We start from the raw sequence: 25,352 nt of genomic DNA on the forward strand, positions 1-25,352 counted from the left end.
TGATATCATGTTGATAAATGGCAGAAACTAACACAATATTGTACAGCAATTGTCCTCCAATTAAAATAAATATTTTTTAAAAAGTAAATTACCAAAAATTTCAGGTGCTTTCACTACACACACACAAAATGAATAGACAAGTTAATTGTCATGACTGTAATCATGCCATTATATTTACATATATCAAATCAACATGTTGTATACCTTAAGTCCATAATTTTTTTTAAACAGGTATATGATGAAATAGTATAATGGCATGATCCTACATTTTCAAAGAAAAATATGTATTTATATATAATGGGAAAACATAGAAAGGACAGAAACTAAATGTCACAAATGGTTATTGTTGGATGATGGGAGTATAGTAGACTTTTGTTTCCTTCCTTTTGCTTATCTGTATTATTATCTGTATTGCTTACTTCCTTATCTGTATTTCTTGCAATGAAAAATGTAAATTACTTTTTAATACAAAGTATTGTTGAAGAAAAGTTTTAAAAATGTGACCAATGAGCATTTTGCACCTCTCCCATTACAGTTCTCAGGAAGAAAAGATTTAGGACTTTGGAATCTTCCTCTCCACCTCCAACCTAAAACCTATCCATCCTTGGCCACTGGACATAGCTTTGCCCTCCTTTGACACTGGATCCATGGTGGCCCTGCCTTATGGGTCCAACCTGTATTCAGTAGGTTAGGCATTACAAGTTTTGAGGCTGACTTATGGCATGACTTTTAGCAAGATCCTTTTCCTTAGGGGCTCCAGTCTCTCCTCTCTTTATCAGTGATCTTTAAGGTGCCTTCCAGAGAGAGGAAAGAACAGATTTAGAATCAGGAAACCCTGGGGGAGACTTGGGAATGTAAGCATCACCGCCCAGAAGAATATTCCTTATTATTCTTTGTGTCTTCAGGGTCCCCAACCAGGTAAAAAGCACCTCCCAGACCAGGCCTTATAAAACCAGTCAGCCTTATATTTCTCTGGTCCTGGTTGCAGGGCTCCACACAGAGTAGTTGCTCCGTGAACTCACATTTTGCCTCTATCTTTTAAAAGTAATCCCAGAATAGGTTTTCTTTTTTAAATTTATTTTAATTGGAGTCTAATTACAGTGTTGTAGTGGGTTTTGCCATACATTGACATGAATCAGCCATGGGTGTACATGTGTTCCCCATCCTGAACCCCCTCCCATTTCCCTCCCCATCCCATTCCTCAGGGTCATCCCAGTGCACTAGCCCTGAGCACCCTGTCTCATGCATCGAACTTGCACTTGTGATCTGTTTCACATATGCTAATATACATGTTTCAGTGCTATCCAGAATAGGTTTTCTAAGCTTGCTTTTGATGGTGAGCTGAACGCAAAGTTGGTTTTATTATTGGAGCACATATTGTGCAAGTTTTTTGCTGAGGTAACAGCTTTATTGCTTATTTGTAACAATTCACCAAGCGGAGCACCTCTCCTGACAAGCCAGAGGCTGAGAGACATTCAAATTGTCACTCACTTGGGGCCTTCGTGGGTAAAACCATCTCAGGGCTGCCGGCGGTGTGCATGTAGAACCATAGTCCCGCAGGTGCCCAGGCTGTTACCACGCGGCTTCCCGAGAGAGATTTGACCAGACTCTTGACTTGAGGGAAGTCCCAAGCTATGCCACTGTGGAGCTGTGTGACCTTGGACAAGTCCTTTCCTCCTATGGCCTTACGTGCTCTTCCCCGGTCGGTTTATGCTTTGGGGACGGTCGAGTGATCTGGAAAACCTTCGCTTTTAAACGTTTATTCATCTCAGGTATCACGCCAATCCGAGCCCACAGTCAAGGAAATCAAGGACCACTACTGGCAAGCCTCTGCGACCCGCGCCACAAGTCTCGCGAGGTCTCTCCTCTGCGCTTCGCGGCGTCATCCTCTCGCCGGCTGCAGCGGCGACGGCGACGGCGACGGCGCATGAGGTACTCACAGGGGCGGCCCGTATCCCTCCGCCGCCGGCGCGGCCCGGCCCTCCCTTCCCCCGGCCCGCCAATCCCCGCTCTCCCGACCTGCCCCTCGGCCAGGGCCCACCCCGCGCTCCGGCTGCCCCACCCCGGCGGCGCCGCCCGCCCGCGCGTCCCTTGGTCCACCTGCAGCAGGCAGTCCCTCCGGCTGTCCTACCCAGAGGCGCCGGCCGAGCCAGAGGCCTGAGCTCTTGCTCTCCGGCGGAGGGATCCGCGGCGGCTGAGGAGGCGGCGCTGAGCCTAGAAGGAAGAGGCAGCTACCGCGGTGGCGGCGGCGGCGGTGGCGGCCGCGGCTCGGGCGGCAGCGCATAAAGGGGCCGCCGCCGGGTGATGCGGTGACCGCTGCGGCAGGCTCAGGAGCCGAGTTGGCCTCGGCCCTAAGTCCGTCCCGCCGGAACCGCGCTCCGGACCTCCCCATCTTCTCCGGCCGATCCGCAATCACCGAGGCGGCCTCGCGCCCCTTCGCCCCTTCCCCGTCCCTCCCCTGCCCCCGTCCCCGCCCCGGGGCCGCCGTCACCCACCCACGATGGCTCTGAAGAGAATCCACAAGGTAAGAGGCGAGGGATCGGCTGTGTGTTCGGGCAGCTAGGCGGGTCGGCCGAGCTGGCTGCGGCCTGCACTTCCCGCCGTCTTCTCCGCCGGACTCCCGGCTGCTTCGGACCGGGCTGCTGGCGATGGCCCGGCCGGGTGGCCTTCACACCCCACTCCCAGTGATGGCGCCCATAGAGGCCCCGGCGCGCTGCCCGCACTTAGGCCGGAGGTATGCTCGCTGGTTCAGCGTTCCTTCCCGGTCTCCTTTCTAGGCCCCGCGTGGTATGGAGTCCCAGGGCCTCTCCCCGGCCTGGGGCTGCTGTGCCAGAGGGCCATTGTCCGGCTGTGCCAGGAGGGGGTGCTGGAACTGGGGCGTTGGGCGGCCCCATCGACGGAGGTCGAAAGGGCTCTGTGCCCTATCTCCGCCTTTGCACGCCCTATCCCCACCTGCTCAGGCTCCCTCCGCAGAACCCCTTGAGCTTGGGGCCCGTACGAGGAAACGTTTTTGTCCGATCCAGAAATATTTCTTGAGTTCACTTGCCGTTTAGCTGCCGCACGCTTCCGTCCACTCTGCTCGTCCAGAAACTAAGTAGGAAGTTGAGGAAATAAGCATGACTTTTAAGAGGAAGGAGGGAAGTGGAGGGAGAAGCATTTTATTCCTTGAGGTTGCCAGATGTAATCAGAAACATACTTCAGTTTGTAGGAGTGGATTTAATAGAAAGGGTATTGTCAAGGGTAGAAGTAGAAACCTGAACATTTGAAAACCACTGGAGAGAATTTCACAGGTTTCCTTTTACATTCTCTTCGCAAAATGGATTTTAACGCTTAAATTAGGTGATGTTTTCTAGGAGATCCTTTTAATGTAGAAGGGATTTTGCTAGATTTTTCCAATAGAAAAGATTTCTTTGCCCTTTGAAAGGTTATCTGTAGTTGTCTCTACGGAGGTTTTTCTAATATTACTTCTAGATTATGGACTTGGCTTAAAGTTTAGGGTTTTTTCCCTTCCCTCTAATATTATAACCTCCTATTATCTCTCACTATCTTTTTTACTTAGGGGGAGAAGTGGCACTGATGATTTGTTTCGTGTTTGACTTGGCTACTTTGAGAGGCTGTACTAAATCTCTAGCCAGTAAGAAGTCGATCCTGGGATCCATTCTCTAGGATGGGATGGAGATGCAAGGGGGAAGAGAACTAATTTTCACCTTTCATTAAACTCAGTGAAAATGGAGATTTGGTCAGTTTAAACACATCATCTCAGCAGTTGGTCCTGGTTTTATTCTTGATCAAAGACCTTTCCTGTGGAATTAATCCCAGTGGTTATTGTAAATTAGGTTAGATCCTCACCAACTTCTTTTGACTTTGATTTCCATCAAATGAAAAAGGGCAGACTTTAGACAGTAAATCTTATACTAAAGTGAAGCAGGTTATTTGTTAAAAGAAGCTCATCCTCAAGTAGAAATCTCTTGAACCCTTTTAAGGGGCAGGAGCACACTGAGGATAAATTATGTAAGTAAATAACATTTTTAAGGCTTTAAGGAGTTAATAGATTCTTAAGGACTAATTGAGAAGTTATCAACTTGAAATTATACTTACAGAAGATTGTGCACTTTTAAAACCTGAAGAAGAATAAATATAATGTGCAATCACTTACAAATCAAGAGATATAGCCTTTAGTCTCTACTCTAAGTGATATGTGTGTTATGGAGGATTTTTTAGAGAAGGAAATAACACTCAAAACATGCATTTTAATCGTCTTCCTTGCCTTCTTTTGAGATGCTGCATATTCACTAGATTTTCTCTAAAAGATACCTTTATTAAAATTTTAGTAAAAATCAAGTGTCTACCATGATTATTTGAACTTTTAAAACTCACTATTAACCTTTTTTCACCTGGTTTATAACCTAGAACTGTCCTCAAAGTATGGCTCAACTTAGACTGCCAGGGATTCGAAAAATAAACTTATTTTTGGTGTACATACTGGTCAATAAAATTGTGAAAACAAAATGAAGATTTTTTTCCCCCAAGCATTTTGTAAAACACTAATTTTAAATTGGATACAGACTTAACCTAGATATGTATAAGACCAGTCTTATCTCACCCTCAGCCCTAGTAATGTACCTGCGATGCAATCCCCCAAAGACAGACTTGGCTTATATAATTGGTCTTAGTCTTGAATCTTCCCAGTTACCACTCTGAGAAAGTAGTTCTGTTTAAATACTTCTCAACTTCGGATAGCATGAACTGCTGCATCTGGGTTCTAATAAAATTTTATTAAGAACAAATACTTTTGACCGAGGCAGCGTCAGGAATTCTGTGTCTTGTGTTTCATTGACACAGGGTAATAGTGTTCTGTGAATCTCACAGTCCTTTAAATGCCATGACTTTTTTGGAAAAAGCTCTTGATTGATTTTATTTTGATAGAAACTTTAAGGTCATATATGCTTTAACAGAGTTTACCGAAGAGTTTTCATTCTGAACATCCATTATGGTTCCATGCAGGGTTTGGGACCCTTTGGTATTGTTTGTATTTATACCAAATGGCCCCAGTCTGCTACATTTTGAGGTTTTCTGCTGACATTATGGGTCTTCAGCTTTGATTTTGATGCTTTGAGTGTCTGCCTCTAGCAGCACCACCCCCAGCCTTTTTCCAGTTGGCTGCATCTCATCTGTTGTGGGCTGGGAAACCAGATCACTGAGCTTATTAAAATTATGTCTAAAATAAGATCCAGTAGGCTCTGAGTGAAGAGGGCTTCATGTGTTCTGTGAACTGTGTGGTCTGTTTGACTGATCAGAGACCTTTTTTTTTTTAAACTTGCTTCCTGTTTTTCTTCTTTACTTTTGTTATACAGATGCAGGAGGCTTTTTGTGCTCTTACAGTGCGTCAGTATTGAAATACAGGGTAAATTTCTTTATTTTGAGGAAGAGTAAAAGGCTAAATATCATGAGGAATTGGAGACAGACCAAAGTTAGGATACTAAAAGCTCTTAACAATAATAGTGACTTGTACATTTTAATGGTGTCCTGCTAGATATAATTACATTTGGTATACATAGCTTTAATGCCAGACTATCACTTGATTTACTGTATTTCTATGATTAAAGCATCTTAAGTTTCCTGAAAAGCCCAGTCAGTCAGTTAATTTTCCAGTAAAATAAAATTTCAAACTCTGATGGCTAGGCAGGTAACCAAAATGAGCAAAGGGAATTGGAGGGAACTAGAAATTGCACGTGCTTTTAGAAGAGGGCAGCTGCTATTCAGCTCCCTCCAAGTGTTGCTTTTGCCAGGATCTGTGCCTGAAGTTACCAGATTTTTTTTTTTTTTTTTGAGGGAAGCCACAAAACCAAATTTTTGGCAACCAATTCAAATTAAAAACAAGGACAGCAAAACCAAAAGACACCTCCACACTTTTTTTGGTAGATTGGTAGGTACCAGTTTAATGTATGAATTAAAGTTAACAAAAGATTGAGGTTCAGCAAGTAACCAGGAGCGTAAGGATTAAATCATTTGAATCATAAGGATTAAATCATTTGAATCATACTTTCTGTCTTTTTCAAAGTATTGCTTTATGTAAATAGGCATAATTAAGTAATTTTTTTGGTAAACTTTTAATTAACTTCTTCAGTGAAGTTTTGTATGGTTATGGTTGTAGGAAAAACCAGTTCAGTAGGTAGATTGATCCCAGGCAGATGCTTGCAACTTACTCTTCATTGTAATCTGTTTCATGTTATGAATCATCTTTCTGTAGACTACATACTTTCAAAATATCTAAGATTGCCAGTTACCAAAGGATGATTTTTAAGGATATGGGAAGGGAGTTGTAATATTGTAATAGTACTAGTTTTAAGGTTATCTTAAAATAGAAGTGTGATATGATACATTACATTAATCTTATCAGAGGTAAGGATTCAGTTAATCCCAGTCAAAATGATGAAACAAATTAGCAAATAGTCTTGTGGAGTATTTGGAACTTTAATATAATAAATGGTTGACAGAAGATGACTGAATTAGTTATATATTGGAAAGTAGACATTCCTTCTTACTCCAAAAGATAAACTTCTTGAAATCTCTGGCAAGATTTTTTTTTTCCCTTTAGAAATGATTTTTTGCTTCACAAGGGTTTGTTGAGTTGAAAAACTTTCTTTGGCTCTTTTGGGTTGCTATTTAAATATAATTTAAACAGCCGTCATTAACTTCATAAATCTGGGCGGGGGTGTGTCTAAAGTCTCCCAAAGTATATTACTGTACTGCTGACTGACAAGGAGGAAGTTTTGACAAAGTCCAATTCTGGATATTTTAGTCCAGAGAGAGAAGGCTGCTAAAATATCCTAGGCATTTCTCAGGATAGGAATACCTGACTCATGCTTGATGCTGCCAGCAACCTTTGCAGCCTCATCCCAAAATTGAAGGAGCACACTTGTTTTTTCTGTAGAAATAAAGTTTTGGTGGTTAGGTTCCCAGGCTAACCTTCAAAAATCATGTTAAAGATATGACATAGAAAAATAAAGTACCATTTCTTCTTCTGTATACAGAATCAAGTGAGATTTCAAGTAATAGAATCATAAAATTTTAGCTCTGCATCACATCTCAGAGCTATGGCCTAAAAAGGCCATGTGACTTAGTAGGGCTGGATTAAGACCCTGGGTTTCTTGACTGCTCAGTGTCTTTTCTGGCAGGCACTATACCCTTACACAGTCGTTAGGGGTGTAATCCCAGGGAATGCAATTTTTTCTTTTGTTCAAACAATTGAGTATTTATGCTCTGGAACCAGAAGATTTTACCTTCAGCATCTCTTTTTATTGTTGGAGAGGTGTCTATGAATTCCCTTAAAACAATGCAGTTTTTGTTTTGTTTTTCAGTATTTTAATTCCCATAAGGGAGAAAAATAAGAAACTATGCAAATTTTGGGTGTCCTATCCTCCATATATCTTTCATCATAGTCAAATGGGTTTTTTAATCTCTCCAAAAGACTAAGAATCACTGTCCTACCTCCTTAAACACTCTGTTTTAATCTCAGTAGGTGACCCAATTACCTATTCTGTAGAGAAAATAAAAATCTGTGTGAATCCTTTCAAATTTCCTTTGAAGACTTTAAAAAGAAAAGCCAGACCTCACAGCTACAATCTTGAGAGTACTCAGTGTGTGTCAGAATGACTGAATCTTCTGAACAACCCTGTGAGAATTCTGTTATCAGGTTAGAAGAGAAAATGGAGGCTTGGAGAAGTAAACAAACTTGCCTGTGATTATATGGCTGTGATATGAAGAGCCAGGATTCAGATGCATTCTATCTTGACCAGGGAGCCAACCATTGCTCCAAATGTACCTTAGTCATCACTCTTCTTCCCTGTTGTCTCTGGGGAAGCTCTGCTTTTCCTGTTGCAAGCTAACTTTTGCTATACATCCTATTCTTTTGCCAGGTCCTTGCTCTCTAGTAATTTCCCCTGCTTTCCTAGTTCTGATCTCTTTGACCCCCTCAGTATCCAAACTTATCTAAGACTTTCCTCATCATAAGAAAAACACAAAAAACAAAAAAACTTTTACCTCCTCTCCCCAACTAGAGCTGATTCCTTTCCTTCCTCTTCTTTATCTCTTCCATCTCTGACATTTCAGTGCCAAAATTCTTGACAGAATAGTGTATATCCACTGTTTTGGAACTGTTCAGTAAGGTCACTGATGATTACTTAATTGCCAGATTCAATGGATACCTGTTTTTATTTAATTTCTGTAACAGTTGATGTGATTATTACTCATTTCCCTCGGCTTCTGATAAACTGTTTCCTCCTGCATGTCTAGTGTTCTAATAAAGTTAGTGTTTCCTAACTTTTTTAGAATAATTTTAAATTAATATTATTGATGGATACAAACAAGAGTTCATGAAATAATGTATACTTGGATGAAAATTGACAGCACACATGACCCCAGATAAATTAACATATAAATATATAATATCACAAGCACAAAAATAGGGAAATTATTTACAAACAAAATGCATTAAGAGGAAACATTTTTCACTGTCATTTTGCTGTAAAGTACAAACTAAGAATGGTATTTTAAGAAAATAAAAAGGATCATCATCAGATGCTGCATTAAATGTGTTACTCTTGAGAATTCCCTGTAGTCCATTGATTAGGACCCCTCAACTTCACTGCTCATTTCACACCCACTTTCACTGGGTTCATTCACTGGATGAGGAACTAAGGTCCTACAGGCTGCTTGGTGTGGCCAAAAAAAAAAAAGATGTTACTCTGTGTTGTTTTCATTACAGTATAATGCAAACATTTGTTTTAAACAGGTGCGCTGCAGCAAAAGAAAGAATTAAAATTGCGTATTTTGCAATATTCATGCAGTTAGACTACTACCAACATTATTGTCTCATGGATAGACAGGTCACTTAACTTAAAAAAAAAGTGTCCCCGGGTGGGGGAAAAAAAAAAAAGTGTTTTCTTTACTTATGTTTATTTTAAAATAACCTGTTATTTTTGGGTTTAAGAAAGGACTCTGCTTTTCATTTAAAACTTCCATATTCTAGCCCATAGGGGCTGAATTGGTATAGTAGAAATATTAGTGTTCAGTATGCTTTGATTAAATAACTTCTCAAATATGTTTGAATTATAATAAGTAAAATAAATCACTGAAGTTAAATAGATAATACCCATGGTTAAATGCTGTTTCTGCATCAGAGCATAGATATAATTTGCTTTGTAGTGTGCAAATTTCTTGAGGCATATTGCTGCTTTAAATTAGTGTAAATATGTAGTATTTCTTAAAAACATGTATTAAAGATAGGTAAAATTTAGGACAAAAATATTGCCATCTTTATCCCTGTAATACATGTTAGCATCTCATAAGAAATACTACTGTAGTTGAAACAGTTCTCAGATTTTCCTTTAGTCTTTGTGCTTTTCCTTATGCCTTCTCAACCCACCCCCTCCTCCTTCTGAATTCTTATTCATCCTTGAATATCCAACAGACCACTTCTCTGTGAAGCATGCCCTAGGCATGCAGGCAATAGGGTTCTACTATAGAACTGTTTCTTAGTATATAGACATGATTGATTATTACCCCCTCTAGACTGAATTCTTCTGGGCAAAGTCCCTGTCTTCTTTATATTCCCAGTACCTGACACATAGTAGGCATTCAGTTTTTGCCAGCAGCATTTAGTGAATGTTAACAGCAAGTAGTATGGTGGAAAAACTAGTAGAATTTTGGAGCTCCATGTCTACTCAGTCATGTTCTAACCCTGTGTGTGTGGCCTTAGGCAAGTTACTTCACTGATTTTCTTTGGTCTCAGCTTCCTTGCCTATAGAATGAGGATAATGCCACATACCTTGCAAGCCTGTGGGGGGTGAGTAGAAAGGAAATATGGACCACATAAAAGATAGTTTTTAATATTAATTACCACTGGCTTAATTGCCCAGTAATGTTGACCCTTGAAATTGGTAGAATCTTGAAATCTTAGATGGTGTCAGTGATAAGTGTTTTCCATTTCACTTCATTGCCACCACAGTCAAAAAAGAAGGAAAAAAATGTACACCCTGATATTGTAAAAATTATGTTTTATAATACTTCTAAATGGAAAAAGGGACTGATTCCAAAGCTTTTCTTCAGTAAACTTCTAACTACTGTTAGCTTAATGTATTTCCAGTACATGTGATATTTTTGTAAGCCTAGATGTAAGAACAATTTTCTTAACATTATCTTGTAATAGAAGTATCTGCTTCTGTCCTTTGAGCATATAACCACCCACCCCCACCCCCACCCCCGCCACTTGCACCTGTTTAAATCATAGCACTCCTTCATCAACTTTTTAAGGGCCTATATCAGATTAAAAAATTTGAAATCAGAGCTGAATTTTACAAAAGCCACAGTGATAATAGTTTAGAAATAGATTTCTTAAAATAATAGTATACTAATGGGAGTGAGTGCTTTTCTTTAGATTAAATGTCCTCATGTACACCAACTGTATCAACTTCATTCATTTCAGTTCAGTTGCTCAGTCGTGTCCGACTCTTTGCGACCCCATGAATCGCAGCACGCCAGGCCTCCCTGTCCATCACCAGCTCCCAGAGTTTACTCAAACTCATGCCCATCGAGTCGGTGATGCCATCCAGCCATCTCATCCTCTGTTGTCCCCTTCTCCTCCTGCCTCCAATCCCTCCCAGCATCAGGGTCTTTTCCAATGAGTCAAGTCTTCGCATGAGGTGGCCAAAGTATTAGTTTCAGCTTCAGCATCAGTCCTTCCAATGAACACCCAGGACTGATCTCCTTTAGGATGGACTGGCTGGATCTCCTTGCAGTCCAGGGGGCTCTCAAGAGTCTTCTCTAACACCATAGTTCAAAAGCATCAATTTTTCAGTGCTCAGCTTTCCTCATAGTCCAACTCTCACATCCATACATGACCACTGGAAAAACCACAGCCTTGACTAGTTGGACCTTTGTTGGCAAAGTAATGTCTCTGCTTTTTAATATGCTGTCTAGGTTGGTCATAACTTTCCTTCCAAGGAGTAAGCGTCTTTTAATTTCATGGCTGCAATCACTATCTGTAGTGATTTTGGAGCCCCCAAAAATAAAGTCTGACACTGTTTCCACTGTCTCCCCATCTATTTCCCTTGAAGTGATGGGACCAGATGCCATGATCTTAGTTTCAACTTCATAGGGCTGCTGTAATAAATTACACAGTAAATTACTGAGTGGCTTAAAACAGCAGAAATCTATTCTCTCACAGTTTTGGAGGCCAAAAATCCAAAATCAGCATACCAGCAGAGCCACACACCCTCTGGAAGCTATGTGGGAGAATCCTCCTTCCTTCTTCCAGCTTCTGGTGACTGTAAGCATTCCTTGGTTTGTGGCCACATCACTTCAGTCTCTGCCTTCATCTTCACACTACTTTCTCTGTGTGTGGTTTTTTTTTGTCTTTTAAAAGGATACTTAGGGCCCATCCAGGTAATCTAGGATGATCTTATCTCAAGATCCTTAATTTTAAGTATGTTTACAAAGACCCTTTTTCTAACTAAGGTAATGTTTACAGGTGGTAGGAATTAAGATGTGTCACATATCATTTTGAGGAGCATTCAATGCAGTGTACCATCTAATCCCCAAATTCTAATAAATGACTGTTTTAGATTGTAGTGGCCTTTAGGCTTTTCTGTTTTTAATTTTCTAAAATTCTGAAACAATCTCAGATGTACAGGGAGTTGCAAATACAATACCTAGAACCTCTTTTTCTTTAACCATTTCAGAGTAAGGTACCAACATGATGACTCATCAACCCTGAATACTTTAATGTGTGTTTCTTACAAACATGGACATCAAAATTAGGAAATTTGCATTGAAATATTACTGCAGTCTGATCCTCAGACCCCGTTTAAGTTTTGCCAGTTGTTCCAGTAATGTGCTTTACAGAAAAGGATCCAGTCCATAGTTACTCATTTAGTTTCCTTCGGTTCCTTAGTCTTTCCTTTGCTTCAATGGCCTTGACACTTTTAAAAGATTAGAGTCCAGTTATTTTGTAGAATGTCCCTCAGTTTGTGTTGTCCGGTTATTTCCTCAAGATTAGGTTTAGGTCATGCATCTTTGATAGGAATGTCACAGAAGCATTACTATTTCCATCTCTGCATCCTATCAAGTGATGCATGATTTTGGTCCAGTTTTTTTCATTCCATCCTGTCAGGTACTATTCAATTTTAGTTTGACCCATTATGGAGAATTTTCACTTCCATCACTTGATTACGGGGATATCTACCGGGGTTTCATACTATGAAGTTACTTTTTTTCTCCTTTATAATGAATAAATAATTTGTTCAGAGACACTTTGAATATATGTATGTCTTCCGGGTTTTTTTTTTTTTTAATTTATCTATTGATGCAAGAGAAAATACCCTAAAACTTAGCTTTAAAAATACCCTTAGCTGCTTAGAGCTGGGTGGTTCTGGCTCAGGGTCCCGTGGTTGTTGGTAGATCTCAGTTCTTTTATGGGTTGCTGGACTTACGGACTTATTTCCTCCCCACGGACGTTTCTCCCACTGAGGACTGCCTGACTGTACTTAGGACATAGCACTGGGTTCCCTCAGAGTGATCTGTGAGAGAGAGAGCAGCCAAGTGAAAGCTGTAGTTTAATCTCAGAAGCAACATACCATGACTTCTATGTTCTATTGGTCTCACAGATTACCCCTGGGACGGTGTGGGGGGGAGGATTACATAGGGTGTGAATACTAGGAGTTAAAGATCACTGGGAGCCAACTTGGGTACCTCGCGGTTACTCAGGAATTTTAATTTATTCATTTAAAAATTTATATTTGTGTAGACTCATGTTTTCTTTTTTTTAATTCATGTGAGTTATACTAGTTGACTATCATTTACTTTAATGCTCAACTTGTCCCCAGTTTGCTTTTTTCCCCATCAATTGAGGACTTCTTTAAGTTCTGGCACAAAAGATGTTTCCTGCTTTTTCTTACACTTTCCCTGCTCTAGCTCTGTAATCATCTAGGTATGCTTTTGGAATCTGTTTCCACACTTTCTCAGTGTAATTAGTGAATGTAGCTAGGGAGTATGTGACTGTGTAGATGTGCTTTTCTCTCTGTGTATCAGAGACCATGAATTCACACTGACGCATCTTAATTCCAGTCCAGTACCATAGCGTTCATCCTGTATTTTTTCTTTTCAATATTGACATTCCTTTTCTTACAGTGAAAAACTTAGCTTTTACTCATTTGATCAGTTCCTCTGTGTATAATCAACTTCCCATTGCTGTGGCCCACCTGCGTAGATACTGTTCTTTGCTCCCCTCTCTCCTAGGGTTGCCCTTCTTAACTCTGTCCTTCCTGACTTGGACACCCTGCACTGAGTTATGCCTATCCCAGTGTGGATAGCCTCACTATTTTTAAAAAACAAATTAAAATATATAGGACTTACGTGACATAAATATTTAGATTAAAAACTTTAAAATAGTAGTGCTAGTTGTTTTTTAAAACAGATATGGAAAAATCAAGTCTAGTGACTGACCACATAGCACTTTTCCCAGTTAGACAATACGGCATTTTCCGTAGCCCTTTTTTGAAAAGACTAAAACCATGAATTTAGTTTAGTGTTATGAAACAATTTTGGTAATTCTAGAAGTCCGTGTAAACTCATCTCCATTCTTAAAATAATTGGAAGCAATCATAATTTAAAATTCTGAAGCTTAATCTTTTATTATGAAAGTTTTAGATACTGATAATGACCAACACCTAGGCACTTACTATCCAGCTTAAGATTCAGACCTACCTAATTTAGCTCCAGTGTTAAACATTAATCAAGAACCATGGCTTCTCTTGGTAATTTATGAGTTTGAAATCTTTGCATATATTCAGAAATATTCATGTTTTGCTAAAGGTACATTGTTGTTAGTGATGGGGAATTACTTGTGCAGCCTCCTCTACTTTACCCATTATATCAAGGCAGTAATATATCATCACTGAGGTTATAGCAGGTCAGTTTCCTGAGGTTACATACAATGTTAATACAAGGCTAAGAAAATTGTTCAAACTTTGAGGAACAAGTAACAATGTATTGGCATTTGAATCATGAACATGACTTGAATCTCAGAGTCTGAGGTAGGACCATCAGTGATAGCACTCTTTTTACTTTTATAATCAGTATTTTCATTATCTTCTAGCTTCTGTTAAGTCCAAAACTATTCTAATTTGTGATCCTATATATGTGACCACTTTCCTTTCTGGAAGCTTACAGATTTTCTTTGTCCCCAGTATTGTGAAATTTCCTGATGTTTCGTACGTAAGTCAATTTTCATTTATTTTGCTTGACATTCAGTTGGTCTTTTTGGGTCTGTCTATATGGATTTGCTTATTCTGGACATTTCATAGAATCGTACAACATGTGACCTTTTGTATCTGGCTTCTTTCATTTAGGCAGTGTTTTCAACATTATCCAAGTTGTAGTGTGTATCGGTACTTAATTCCTTTCTGACTGAATAATATTCCATTTTATGAATATACCATGTTTTCTTTTTCCATTTATCAATTGATGGGCATTTGGTTTGTTTTAATTTTTAACTATTAAGAATAATACTGCTGTGAACATTTATCTTCAGATTTTTGTGTGAACATATGTTTTCATTCCTCTTGGATATATACCTAGGAGTGGAATTGCTGGATCATATGGTAATTTTATTTTAATTTTTTTTTCTTTTTCTTTTTTTTTATTTATTTTTTTTATTAGTTGGAGGCTAATTACTTTACAATATTGTAGTGAGTTTTGTCATACATTGACATGAATCAGCCATGGATTTACATGTGTTATTTTAAATTTTTAAAATTATTTCCTTCTAAGAGTTTTTTAGCTATAACTCTTATATTTAGATCTTTGATCTGTTTTCCAATTTTTAATTTTTGTAAAATACATATAAAATTTGCCATTTTCACTATTTTTAAATATACAGTTCATTGCTAGTAAGTGTATTTGTATTGTTGTACAGCCATTGCTATCTCCGCTGTTCTTTATTTTTCAAAAGTTACCTATTAAGCAGTGACTCCTCATCTTTCTCCCTAGCCTTTAAACACCCACCATTGTACTTTATCTCTCTATGATTTTGACTTGGTTACTCATGGAAGTAGAATCATACAGTATTTCTCTTTTTGTGACTGATTTATTTCACTTAGCACAGTGTCCTCAAGATTCACCTATACTGTCAGAATTTCCTTCCTTTTTAAGGCTATTTAGTATTCTGTTGTTGTGTATATACCATATTTGCCTATCCATTTATCTGATGTTGGACACTTGGGTTATTTACACATTTTAGCTCTTCTGAGTAATTCTGCAGTCAGCATGGGTGTATCTTTAAAAGACCCTCCTTTCAGTTATTTTGGGTATATACCAAGAAGTGGAATTGCTGGATCATATGGTAATTATTTTTTAATTTTTGAGAAGCTACCGTATTGTTTTCCACAGTGGCTCTACTGTTTTACATTCAGCCCCTGCTCCACGCCCCCCCCCCCCCCCTTGTGATGCACAAGGGTTTCAATTTCTCCACATCCTCACCAGCACTTATATTTTCTGCTTTTGGTTGGTTGGTTGCACACCTCCCCCCCCCCACCCCCCCCCACCCCCGCCTTTTTCTTTTTAAATAGTAACCATCCTGATGGAGTGAGATGGTGGTCTTTGATCCATTTTAAGTTAATTTTTGTGTGGTAAGCATCTAAGTTCATTTTTGCATGTGAATATCCAGTTGTCTTAGCACCATTTGTTGAAAAGATCGTTCTTTCCCACACTGAATTGTTTTGGCAGCTGTGTCAAAAACCAATTGGCCATAGATATATGGGTTTATTTCTGGACTCTCAATTCTGTTTCATTGATCTGTATGTCTTTTCTTATGTCAATACCATACTGTCTTGAATACTGTAGCTTTGTATTAAGTTTTGAAATTAGAAACTGTGACTCCTCCAACTTTGTTCTTTTCCGAGACTGTTTTGTGTTTTTAGATCCCATGCATTCCCTATGAATTTTAGGTTCTGCTAGTTGTTGTGTGTTTTGTTTTGTTTTTTTAATGACAGTTGGAATTTTGACAGAGATTGTATGGAATCTACAGATAAATTTGGGAAGTATTTGAGCTAGTTTTCCTATATTTTCTATTTTTCATCTTTATCTTTTATCTGTTTTTTGGAAAGACTTTCTCAGAATGTTTGCCTGCTTGCTTGTTTTAAGGATTTTCCTCTTATTTCATAGAAGCAATGGCTTCTCTTAGCTTTAAGGATATTCATGGTAGTTTTTCTTCTAACTTTTTCTTCTCCCTGCTTGGTCTTTGCTTTTTCCTGCTTCTTTTTTTCTTCACATTGTTTTGGTCTTTATCTTTCATGTTGAGTGATGTTGAAGATGGCCAGTTTCTTTCATTGTTGTTTATCCTTATTTTAGAATAGGGCATTAAAAAGCTGATTAAAGGGTCTGAGCATATGGGAGTAAGGTTTGGCAACTGTGAGACTGTGGTTTGCTGGCAGGGCTATTCTCCAGATGAATCACTGATGTCAGTGAGTCATGTAGCTCTTTATTTTGTGCTGGTCAGTTTTTCTTGAAAAAGGGTCTTTTCATCTCCTGCCTAGAACGTACAGGTCAAGCTTCCCATGTTTTCAGGACATTGTATGTATGTTTTCAGGACAAAGTGTGTATGTAAATATTCACTTAACCTTCTGATTTCCATACATCATTCATGCTATTAACTATGCTCAGTGTCTGTGAGTTCTGAGACCTTATGTTTTATCCTCTCTGGAGAACAAACCTCTGGTTTGCTTGGATGGAAAGGACATTCACTGGTAGAATAAGGGAAGTGATCTTGATGTCATTTTTAGTTTTAAGTTATTTTCAGATTTTTACCCATAAACAACATATAATACTGCTTTGGATGTTGTCAGTTTACATAGATGTTATGGAAATGTCTACATTTTAAATAGCATGCATTTTCAATGAATAGAAATATTCCAACAATATATTTTAAAATTTATTCCCCCTATAATAGATATTTTGTTTCCAAGTTTTTATTAGTAAAGATGTTGAAGCTCAGTGTTGCCTTGATGCACATAGGTGAGAGTTTCTCTTTACAGTCAGTAGGATTGTTTGGTTGTAGAGAGAGGCTCTTTATTTTTGTAAGATAATGCCAAATTAACTTTTTTCTTTAAAATTTTTCATTATTTTGAACATAACATGCTGTATAAAGGTACACAAAAAAGTGGAGTCGCTCAGTTGTGTCTAACTCTGTGACCCCATGAACTGTAGACCCCCAGGCTCCTCCGTCCAAAGGATTTTCCAGGCAAGAATACTGGAGTGGGTTGCCATTTCCTTCTCCAGGGGATCTTCCCGACCCAGGGATCCAACTCGGGTCTGTCACATTGCAGGTAGACTCTTTATCATCTGAGACACCAGGTGTCCAATAAATTTCAGTGAAAATTTCAGACATATCCAAACGTTCAGTGGTCTACAACATATCACCATGTGCCCCATCACCCATCATTTTGTGTTTATTCTTGATTACCTCCTCCACCCACCCTTCTGGATTATTTCAAACTCAACCCCAAATGTCATATCATTTTATCTGTAAAGAATTCAGAATGTCTTTCGCATCTGCGGCGCTCTCTGTTGTTCGTCGTCTGCTCTCTTGCTCCTCATCCGATGTCGTCTCAACCCTGGAATCAGAATTTACTACTGTATGTGATTTGCGTGATCAGATGCTGCAGAATGAATCTTGGTGGAGGGGTCCCTGCTAGGGCTGCAAGAGAACCACGTGTCGACAGGCAAAACCTTCAGCTTCCTGACCTCTGGAGCTCACTGTTGGCAGCAAACAGGCATTGAATGGACCATGATGGATCCAGGATTGGGAGAGAATTTGGCCAGAGCCCTGTGTACATCAGGGCCTACGTAGGTTGATGGCGGCCTGGTTTCAGTTTGGTTCAGTTTTGTAACAGGAATTTCAGCTGTGGAGTCATGCAAGGCCTCTTGAGAAAGATGTACGTTTACTTCTGAGAGCATAAAGGTTTGGGTTGTTGTGTAACCTGTGTCCAGAGGTGGAAAAGCTTGTGGCTCTTTTGAAGAATGAAGTGTATTACATTTTGGTTATTAAGTTTTTAACTGTAGCCTTCCTGTCTGGAGAAATAAAATAAAATCCTTTAAATAAAAAAAAAAAAAGAATTCAGAATGTGTTACTTAGAGATAATGCATTGGTTCTCAGTAGGGATAGTTTTGCTTAACAGGTGATGTTTGGCATTGTAAACATTTTTAACTATCACAGCTGGGAGGCTACTGGGTGCTACTGGCATCTGGTAGGTAGAGACCAGGGAGCTACTGAACATCCTACAATGTGTAGGACAGCACCCACAACAAAGAATTATCCTGCCCCAAATGTCAGTCATTTCCCAGATTGAGAAATTCTGAGATAAGGAAGTCTGAGGTACATTCAGTGGTTCTTCCTGTATATATTTCTAAACACATGCTGTTGTATTACACAAAGATTTAATTTCTGGGAATTATAACTCTAAAAGAACAAACACTTTAAAAGTCATACAAAACTCCTGTGAATCTTACTATCTTTATGTGACTGATAAAAGTATTGGACATTTACATATTTTTTAAATAGTTCATGAATATTATTTGGTGTTATAAAGAACCCGGGGCAATATATTGAAATGTCAATTCTGAAGGGATGTGGATCACTTGAAGTAAACTACTTTTGTCATGACGTTCCACCTTTTTTGGGCCAGTAACTTTCAGTAGCAGGGTAGTTTGGGGTGGGGGTTGTGTGTGTGTTTGTTTTCCAGTATGTTGCAGGATTAGAAATTGGTATTGTTTTGCTGAGAAATTGCTGTGGTAGTAATTGTTGGAAGGATCTATCATTGAGTCATCTTATTTTTAGAGGCTGCATAGGGATATTTATCAGTTGGTTTTGCTGTATAACAAATGATTCCAAAACATAAAACAGTAGTGATTTATTTCTTAGGATTCTGGATTGACTTGAAGGTTTTGTCTCATGTGTTATCAGCCAGGGTTATTCTTGTGGCTGTGTTCAGGGTTAGAAGGTCCAAGAAGATCTCTCTCATGTGACTGGGGCGTTGGTGCTGACTTGGCTGCACTTGGCTGCAATGTGCACCACTGTCCCACAAATGGCCTTTCCAGCAAGAAAGCCTGGACCTCCTGTGTGGTGGCGTAGAGCTGCTGTGGTGGAAAGAGCAGAAAGAAAAGCCGTCAAGTCTCTTCCACCCTAGTCTTGTAACTGATGCAGTGTCAGATTTGCTTAATTTTTTTTTGGTCGAACAAGATCCAAGGCCAGCTGGGATTCAAAGGGAAAGGAAGTAGACTACTTCCTAATAAGAGAAGTGGTATGTTCTTACAGGGAGGGAAAAATTGTTGGCATCCATCTTTGGAGATTATTTACTGCAGGAGAAGTTGTAGTAAGCGTTATCATATACTAACATGTTTACTTCTTGGATAAGGTCACTTGTTAAATGCATTTAATTCTGTAGTAGTAGAATTTTGCTTCTTTGGATTCATTAAAAACAGTTCTGAATGGTTGGGTAACATTAAGTTATTAATAACATTTTTTCCAGTTTTAATTCAGATAAGTTTTTTATTAAGATTTGTTTGGCCAATCAATAGGAGGAGGGAGGAAGGGAAGAGTAGAGGGGAAGGGAAAGGCTTGTTGGATGTGAAATGTAAAAATGTGGTTGTTTTGAGGAGAGGTATAACTGTTTACTTGGGGGTTTGTCTTTTCCTGTTAAAATAACCTAAGTTGCTTTGTTTATCTGCTTTATTGAGATATAATTGACATATAACATTGTGTAAGTTTCTTATACAGTGTGAACTTGATATTTACATAGTGTAAAAAGATTACCACGATAGTGTTAGCTAACACTGCCATCATGTCCCATAATTACTTCTTTTCTTTTGTGGTGGGACCATTTTAAGATCTTCTCTCTTAGCAAATTTCAAATATATAATACAGTATCCTTAACTATAAATTGCCATGTGCATTAGATCCCCAGAACTTATTTATCTAATAACTAGAAGTTTGTACTCTTGTTATAGGGATGCATAATTTTATACTACCAGTCTTATTCTTTCTAAGACTGTCACATAACTCATGATCTTGATAACATAAGGCTGACTTGGCTATGCTTTTTTTTTTCTTTTCTACTTGATTCATAATGTTTTCATACTTTTCCTGTTACCATACTAAAGAACAACTTCTGCCTGCCACCTCCTCTTTGTTAAAAAGGTGCTCTCAGAATCCTCAAGTAGCACCACTATAATGACTATATAGGTTAAACATTCTTTGTAGGTTAATTGGTCAGATCTGCCATATCAGAAACTGCTTAGGAGAACTATGCTTTGTTGTTAACATCAGGAATATAAAATGTTTTTGAAGCAGGTAATAGTACCAGACTTTTCTCCAGCCTAGCTTTGGACTTGAATTTTCTGTCTGGCCCTCCCCCAATCTTTGCTGCAGACAAAATGGAAATACTTCTATACTGCAAACTTCATCATAGCAAAAAGGAAATCGTTCTTTTCTCTTATTGTCCTGATACTATAGTACCTTCCCCAAGATAGTAGTACATGTTTCTATTATTGTGTAGCATATAGTTGATTAAATGGCATCTCAAGTGATTTTAATGTGGACAGAGAACTCTCCTGTCTCTAGGCTAACCTAAAATGTAACTTTGAAAAGACATTTCTTCAGATGTATTCACGCTTTGGTTAATACTGTTCAGTGTCATGTTTTGGAGGTTGGACTGTTCCTGAGAGATGGACAAGTCATTTATTATCTTGTCTTTATAGTTGTTCTAAAATACAGTGCCAAGCAAGTATGTTGCAAGTCATCTAGCAGAGTACAATTTAAGTTTACTTGACTTTTGGTCACATCTTATAGAGATTTCAGTCTGTAGGAAGACTGATTTAACTGTGGATAGATTCATCATCTTGAACAGGTGGTGCAGTGGTAAAGAATCCACCTGCTAATGCAGTAGATACAGCAGACTTGGGCTCAGTCCCTGGGTCGGGAAGATCCCCTGGAGAAGGAAGTGGCAACCCACTCCAGTATTCTCGCCTGGAAAATTCTATGGATAGAGGAGGCTGGTGGGCCACAGTCCATGGGATCACAAAGACTTGGACATGACTGAGCAACTGAGCACACATGCTGATTCATTGTCGTGAACTCCCTGAGTTAGTGTTAGAGAACTCATGAAACAGAAGCTGTGCTTTGGAATAGTGAAGAGTAAAGTCCATGGAAAGTGTTATTTTTAAGTTTCGAGGATTTACAGTCCTATGGTGGTTTACTCACTAAGTTGTGTCCGACTCTTACTACTCCATGGACTGTAGCCTGCCAGGCTCCTCTGTCCATGGGATTCTTCAGGCAAGAATGTTGGAGTGGGTTGCAGTTCCTTCTCTAGGGGATTTTCCTGACCCAGGGATTAAACCCGGGTCTCCTGCATTGCAGGCAGACTCTTAACCAACTGAACTAAACAAGGGAAGCCTTAGTTAAATAGTATTTATATATTTCAAAGCATCTGAGTACCAGAACTTAACCATATGCTACTACTAAAAATAGTACATGTGAATTATTTTAGGGGTATGTGGGGTCTCATGGTTTTATGGAGTATAATGAGAAAAAGAATGCCGTTTTTAACTCTTTTTAAGGTCCTCGTTGTCCTGCCACTTTTAAGTAGCCTAGAAGCACACCACGATAGTGATAGCATCATTTGTTTATTTCCCCATTTTCTTAGACTTAGGACTGTGGTACATGGTGATTAGTGTCATAAAAGAGTTCTTTGGGTTTCTAGTTTGCTGTGTAGTTGTTATAACTGAGGTGGAATCCACTGGTGTAGATTCTGGTTATTTGAATGCCAAGAATGGAGCTCTTTTTTTAGTATTTCAGTGTTTTCTTCTGAGCTTAGTGCTGAAATTTTTTGGTATATGTAATAAGCACATAGACTCTTCCTATCTCCTTGGCTATATGCCAGGCTCATTTTGGAAATAGAGTGTGGAAGAGCACTGACCACTGCCTCAGTAACTGAAAGGAGAGGTAGTTTCAGATGCTGACCGAGACCCTGTGTGGAGTCTGACCTAACCTGACCAGCCATCATCAGCTCCAAGAACAAGAAACCACTACTTGCCTGTTTTGCTTCTGGTACCATTTGTACCTCCTTAATATTTTTGTCCCCTTGCTTATTACAGAATTAGTCTTCTGGAAGACTTGTGATTTTCCTATCATAACTGTCATTTACTCAGGCACTTTCTACTTTGTCCTTGATCGACAAAATTCTAAACTTGTTCTTTGTTAGGTATTTATAGGGTCCTGTGGCTGCAGTATTAGACTATTACTGCCTTCTCAAGTGCCTTACTTCATTAAATCTAAGATGCTATCCATTGAAAGATGTAGAAGTGAAATCGCTCAGTTGTGTCCGACTCTTTTGCGACCCCATGGACTGTAGCCTACCAGACTCCTCCGTCCGTGGGATTTTCCAGGCAAGGGTACTGGAGTGGGTTGCCATTTCCTTCTCCAGGGGATCTTCCCAACCCAGGGATCGAACCCAGGTCTACCCGCACTGTGGGCTTCTAGGAAACCTGTCTCTCAGCACATTTAAGTGAAGGCTAAAGGTGCATGTGGTGGAAGGATGCATAGAGTATTCCAAGCAAACTGTTCCTGGAGTCTTGAACTAGTTGACATTTAAAGCTAATTGATTATGAAAAAGCTTTGAAATGAGTAAATGGTAGTTCATATAGGTAAAATAAGGTCTTGAAAAGGTTCTTGATCCTCAGTAATGAACAAAGAATATTGTCTTTAATTAGAACATTTTCGTCTAAGTGGTTATTGCTGAAGTGCTCAAAGAAATGAACTCCTTATTCTCTGTTGTTACCCAGTCTCACTCAAAACACCTGTTCCATTCATGTTCAGTAATTAAATCTGAATATATTTTGTCACTACAGACTTTCTATTTCCTGGCGCTGTAGGTGATTAGGTTGAATTGAACTGGACTTCCTCTTGGAAGTTGTTAATGTGCTTTTGTTTATCATCTCATTTGCCAGTGTTTGAACACCAGTTCTGCTTGATATTGTGCTAGACATTCATTCATCTACTCATTTAGACATTTGTGTGTCTCTTAAGTTCCACTCTGGAAAATGTTGTAAAGATTATATTATACCTTGTCTCTAATTCAAGGAATTTAGAAGTATTCCAGGAGTAGCGTTAAGGGTACACATAAATTTTGATAGTTGTGGATAAAAAATTGATCATGTTACTATACCATATGATACTATATTTGTATAGTATAGTTAATAGTAAGCTGCTTGGAGAAAGAAGGAAGTCCCTGGGAAGTAAGATTTTTTTTCATCCTAAAAAAGCAGTATATGGACAGTAATCTTTTAAAGTGAAAGTATTTAATGTTGATATGTTTTAAAATCATAACTGTGCTATTGTGAAGATAGATGAAAGTGAATTGGGGCCTCGCCTTTTTAAAACAATTTTTTTAACCTCGGATTCATAATTATGTTAATCACATGCATTGTCAGAATTTCATATTGGTTTCTCCTTTGTGTGCCAAAATAAATATGAATCCTTATAACTCAGCTGTAATTTATTTTATAGAAATTTCAGGGAATTCACTGGTTGTATAAGCTTTCTATATTTGCAAACTTTTAGTACAACAGATAGGATTATATAAATGACAAATTTTGCTAATATCTTTATATAGCATATCATTTCCCCTTTAAAAGATACGTGCTTCCTGCCCCCCCCTTTTATATAGAAAAACTATTTTAAGCCAGAAACACATCCGCTATATATTTGATCACTACTGGAAGCTATCAACATTGTCACACAAATAGCATCTTGTAAGGATTTCCTGGAACTTGACAAAAGTAACTTCAAACAAACAAACGAAAAAAACCTGTCTTTAAAAATTAATAAAAACGTGATTGCCTTAGAAAGGAAATTTATGTTGTATTAACTATATTTGAAAAGCTATTCATAATGCTCTTTCTCTTACTATAAACATTCTCAAAACATTTTGATCACAATGTTATTAATGTACTTAATACCACTGAACTGTATACTTTAAAATGGAAAAAAAATGGACAAGATGGTAAATTATATGTTTGTGTATTTTACCACACACAAAAAACCACACTGAAGTAATTTATAGTCCAGATTGAGAGTGGGGGGGGGACAACAAGGTATAGATAACTTTAGGACAGTATTAGTCATGTTGGGTAGATTTCTCTATGTCATGTTTAAAAGTCTTTTATTCTACAACAAAAAAAAATTTTGTTGACTTTCCCACAGACAGTAGGCATTTTGTGAGAATAAAATCTTGGGTGGGGAACGTGTCATTGGAACAGTGGGCCACAGAAAGAAACAAAGCCTGGTTCTGTGCCCAAACAATAGTGTTGCCTTTATTTCCCAAATTATTTGACCCTTAAACTTACAACCAAACCATGCTTTTTAAGTTTTAACTTCATTGTTTTATAGATATGGGAGTTCTAATCTGGAGAAGTGGGATGATTTGTTCAAAGTTACCTAAGAGCAGAATAATAAAACATCAACGGTTTGTTAAGGCTTGGGAAGGACTGACTTCTGCCTGTTGCCCCTGCTGATATCAGCAGGAACATAAACAGTTGTAGAATAACCATTATAATCCTTATGAAGCTAATTTTCATTTAACATAATTACACATGAGATGGTTAGTTTCCAGTATTTACAGAAGGCTTGTCAGATAGTGGTGAATGAAGATTCAGATGGCGGATAGTTTCTATCATGTTCATCTCTATGTTCTTAGATGTTGGCAGATGAATTGACCTCTTGGTTAAGCATGCTCTAGGAATAATTTTCCCATCTCTAGGCAGTGATTGGGTTTGCAAGTTCCAGTGTGTTGAACAGTACACTTATTTTTGCCTGGGTGTATGGGTTGAGGAAATAATTTTTAAAAACCCATATATAATCAAAGGCTTTGGTACACAGTTAAAAAAGAGGAGGGGTACTTACTATTTATAGGGCTTCCCTGGTGGCTCAGTGGTTAAGAATCCGCCTGTAATGCAGGAGACACCTGCGGGAGACATGGCCCTGGGTTGGAAAGATCCCCTGAAGAAGGAAATGGCAACCCATTCCAGTATTCTTGCCTGGACCATGAACAAGAGGAGCCTGGCAGGCTATAGTCCATGGAGTTGCAAAAGAGTTGGACACAACTTGGCAACTAAACAACAGCTTGTTATTTAAGTCAAAGGAGTGTTTAGTTGCAAAAACTCATGTGTATACAAGAATGTGGGTATAAGAATATTTACCAAAACATTATAATAGTGAAAAATAGGAGATAAATCTGTCACCT

At 38.8% G+C, this 25,352-nt stretch overlaps 1 protein-coding gene across 1 annotated transcript in view; it reads left to right on the top strand.

Annotated features, from left to right (window-relative positions):
- The first annotated feature begins 1,953 nt into the window (after nucleotides 1–1,953).
- The window catches only part of UBE2D2 (ubiquitin conjugating enzyme E2 D2), a 42,784-nt gene continuing 19,385 nt past the window's right edge, over nucleotides 1,954–25,352 (top strand). Inside the window, exon 1 of the mRNA XM_020908434.2 lies at nucleotides 1,954–2,524. Within this exon, the coding sequence (XP_020764093.1) occupies nucleotides 2,501–2,524 (24 nt within the window). The 5' untranslated portion in view covers nucleotides 1,954–2,500. The remainder of the gene's footprint in view (nucleotides 2,525–25,352) is intronic.

The sequence above is a fragment of the Odocoileus virginianus genome, chromosome 3 (genome assembly GCF_023699985.2).
Source record: "Odocoileus virginianus isolate 20LAN1187 ecotype Illinois chromosome 3, Ovbor_1.2, whole genome shotgun sequence".
NCBI classification, from domain to species: Eukaryota; Metazoa; Chordata; class Mammalia; order Artiodactyla; family Cervidae; genus Odocoileus; species Odocoileus virginianus.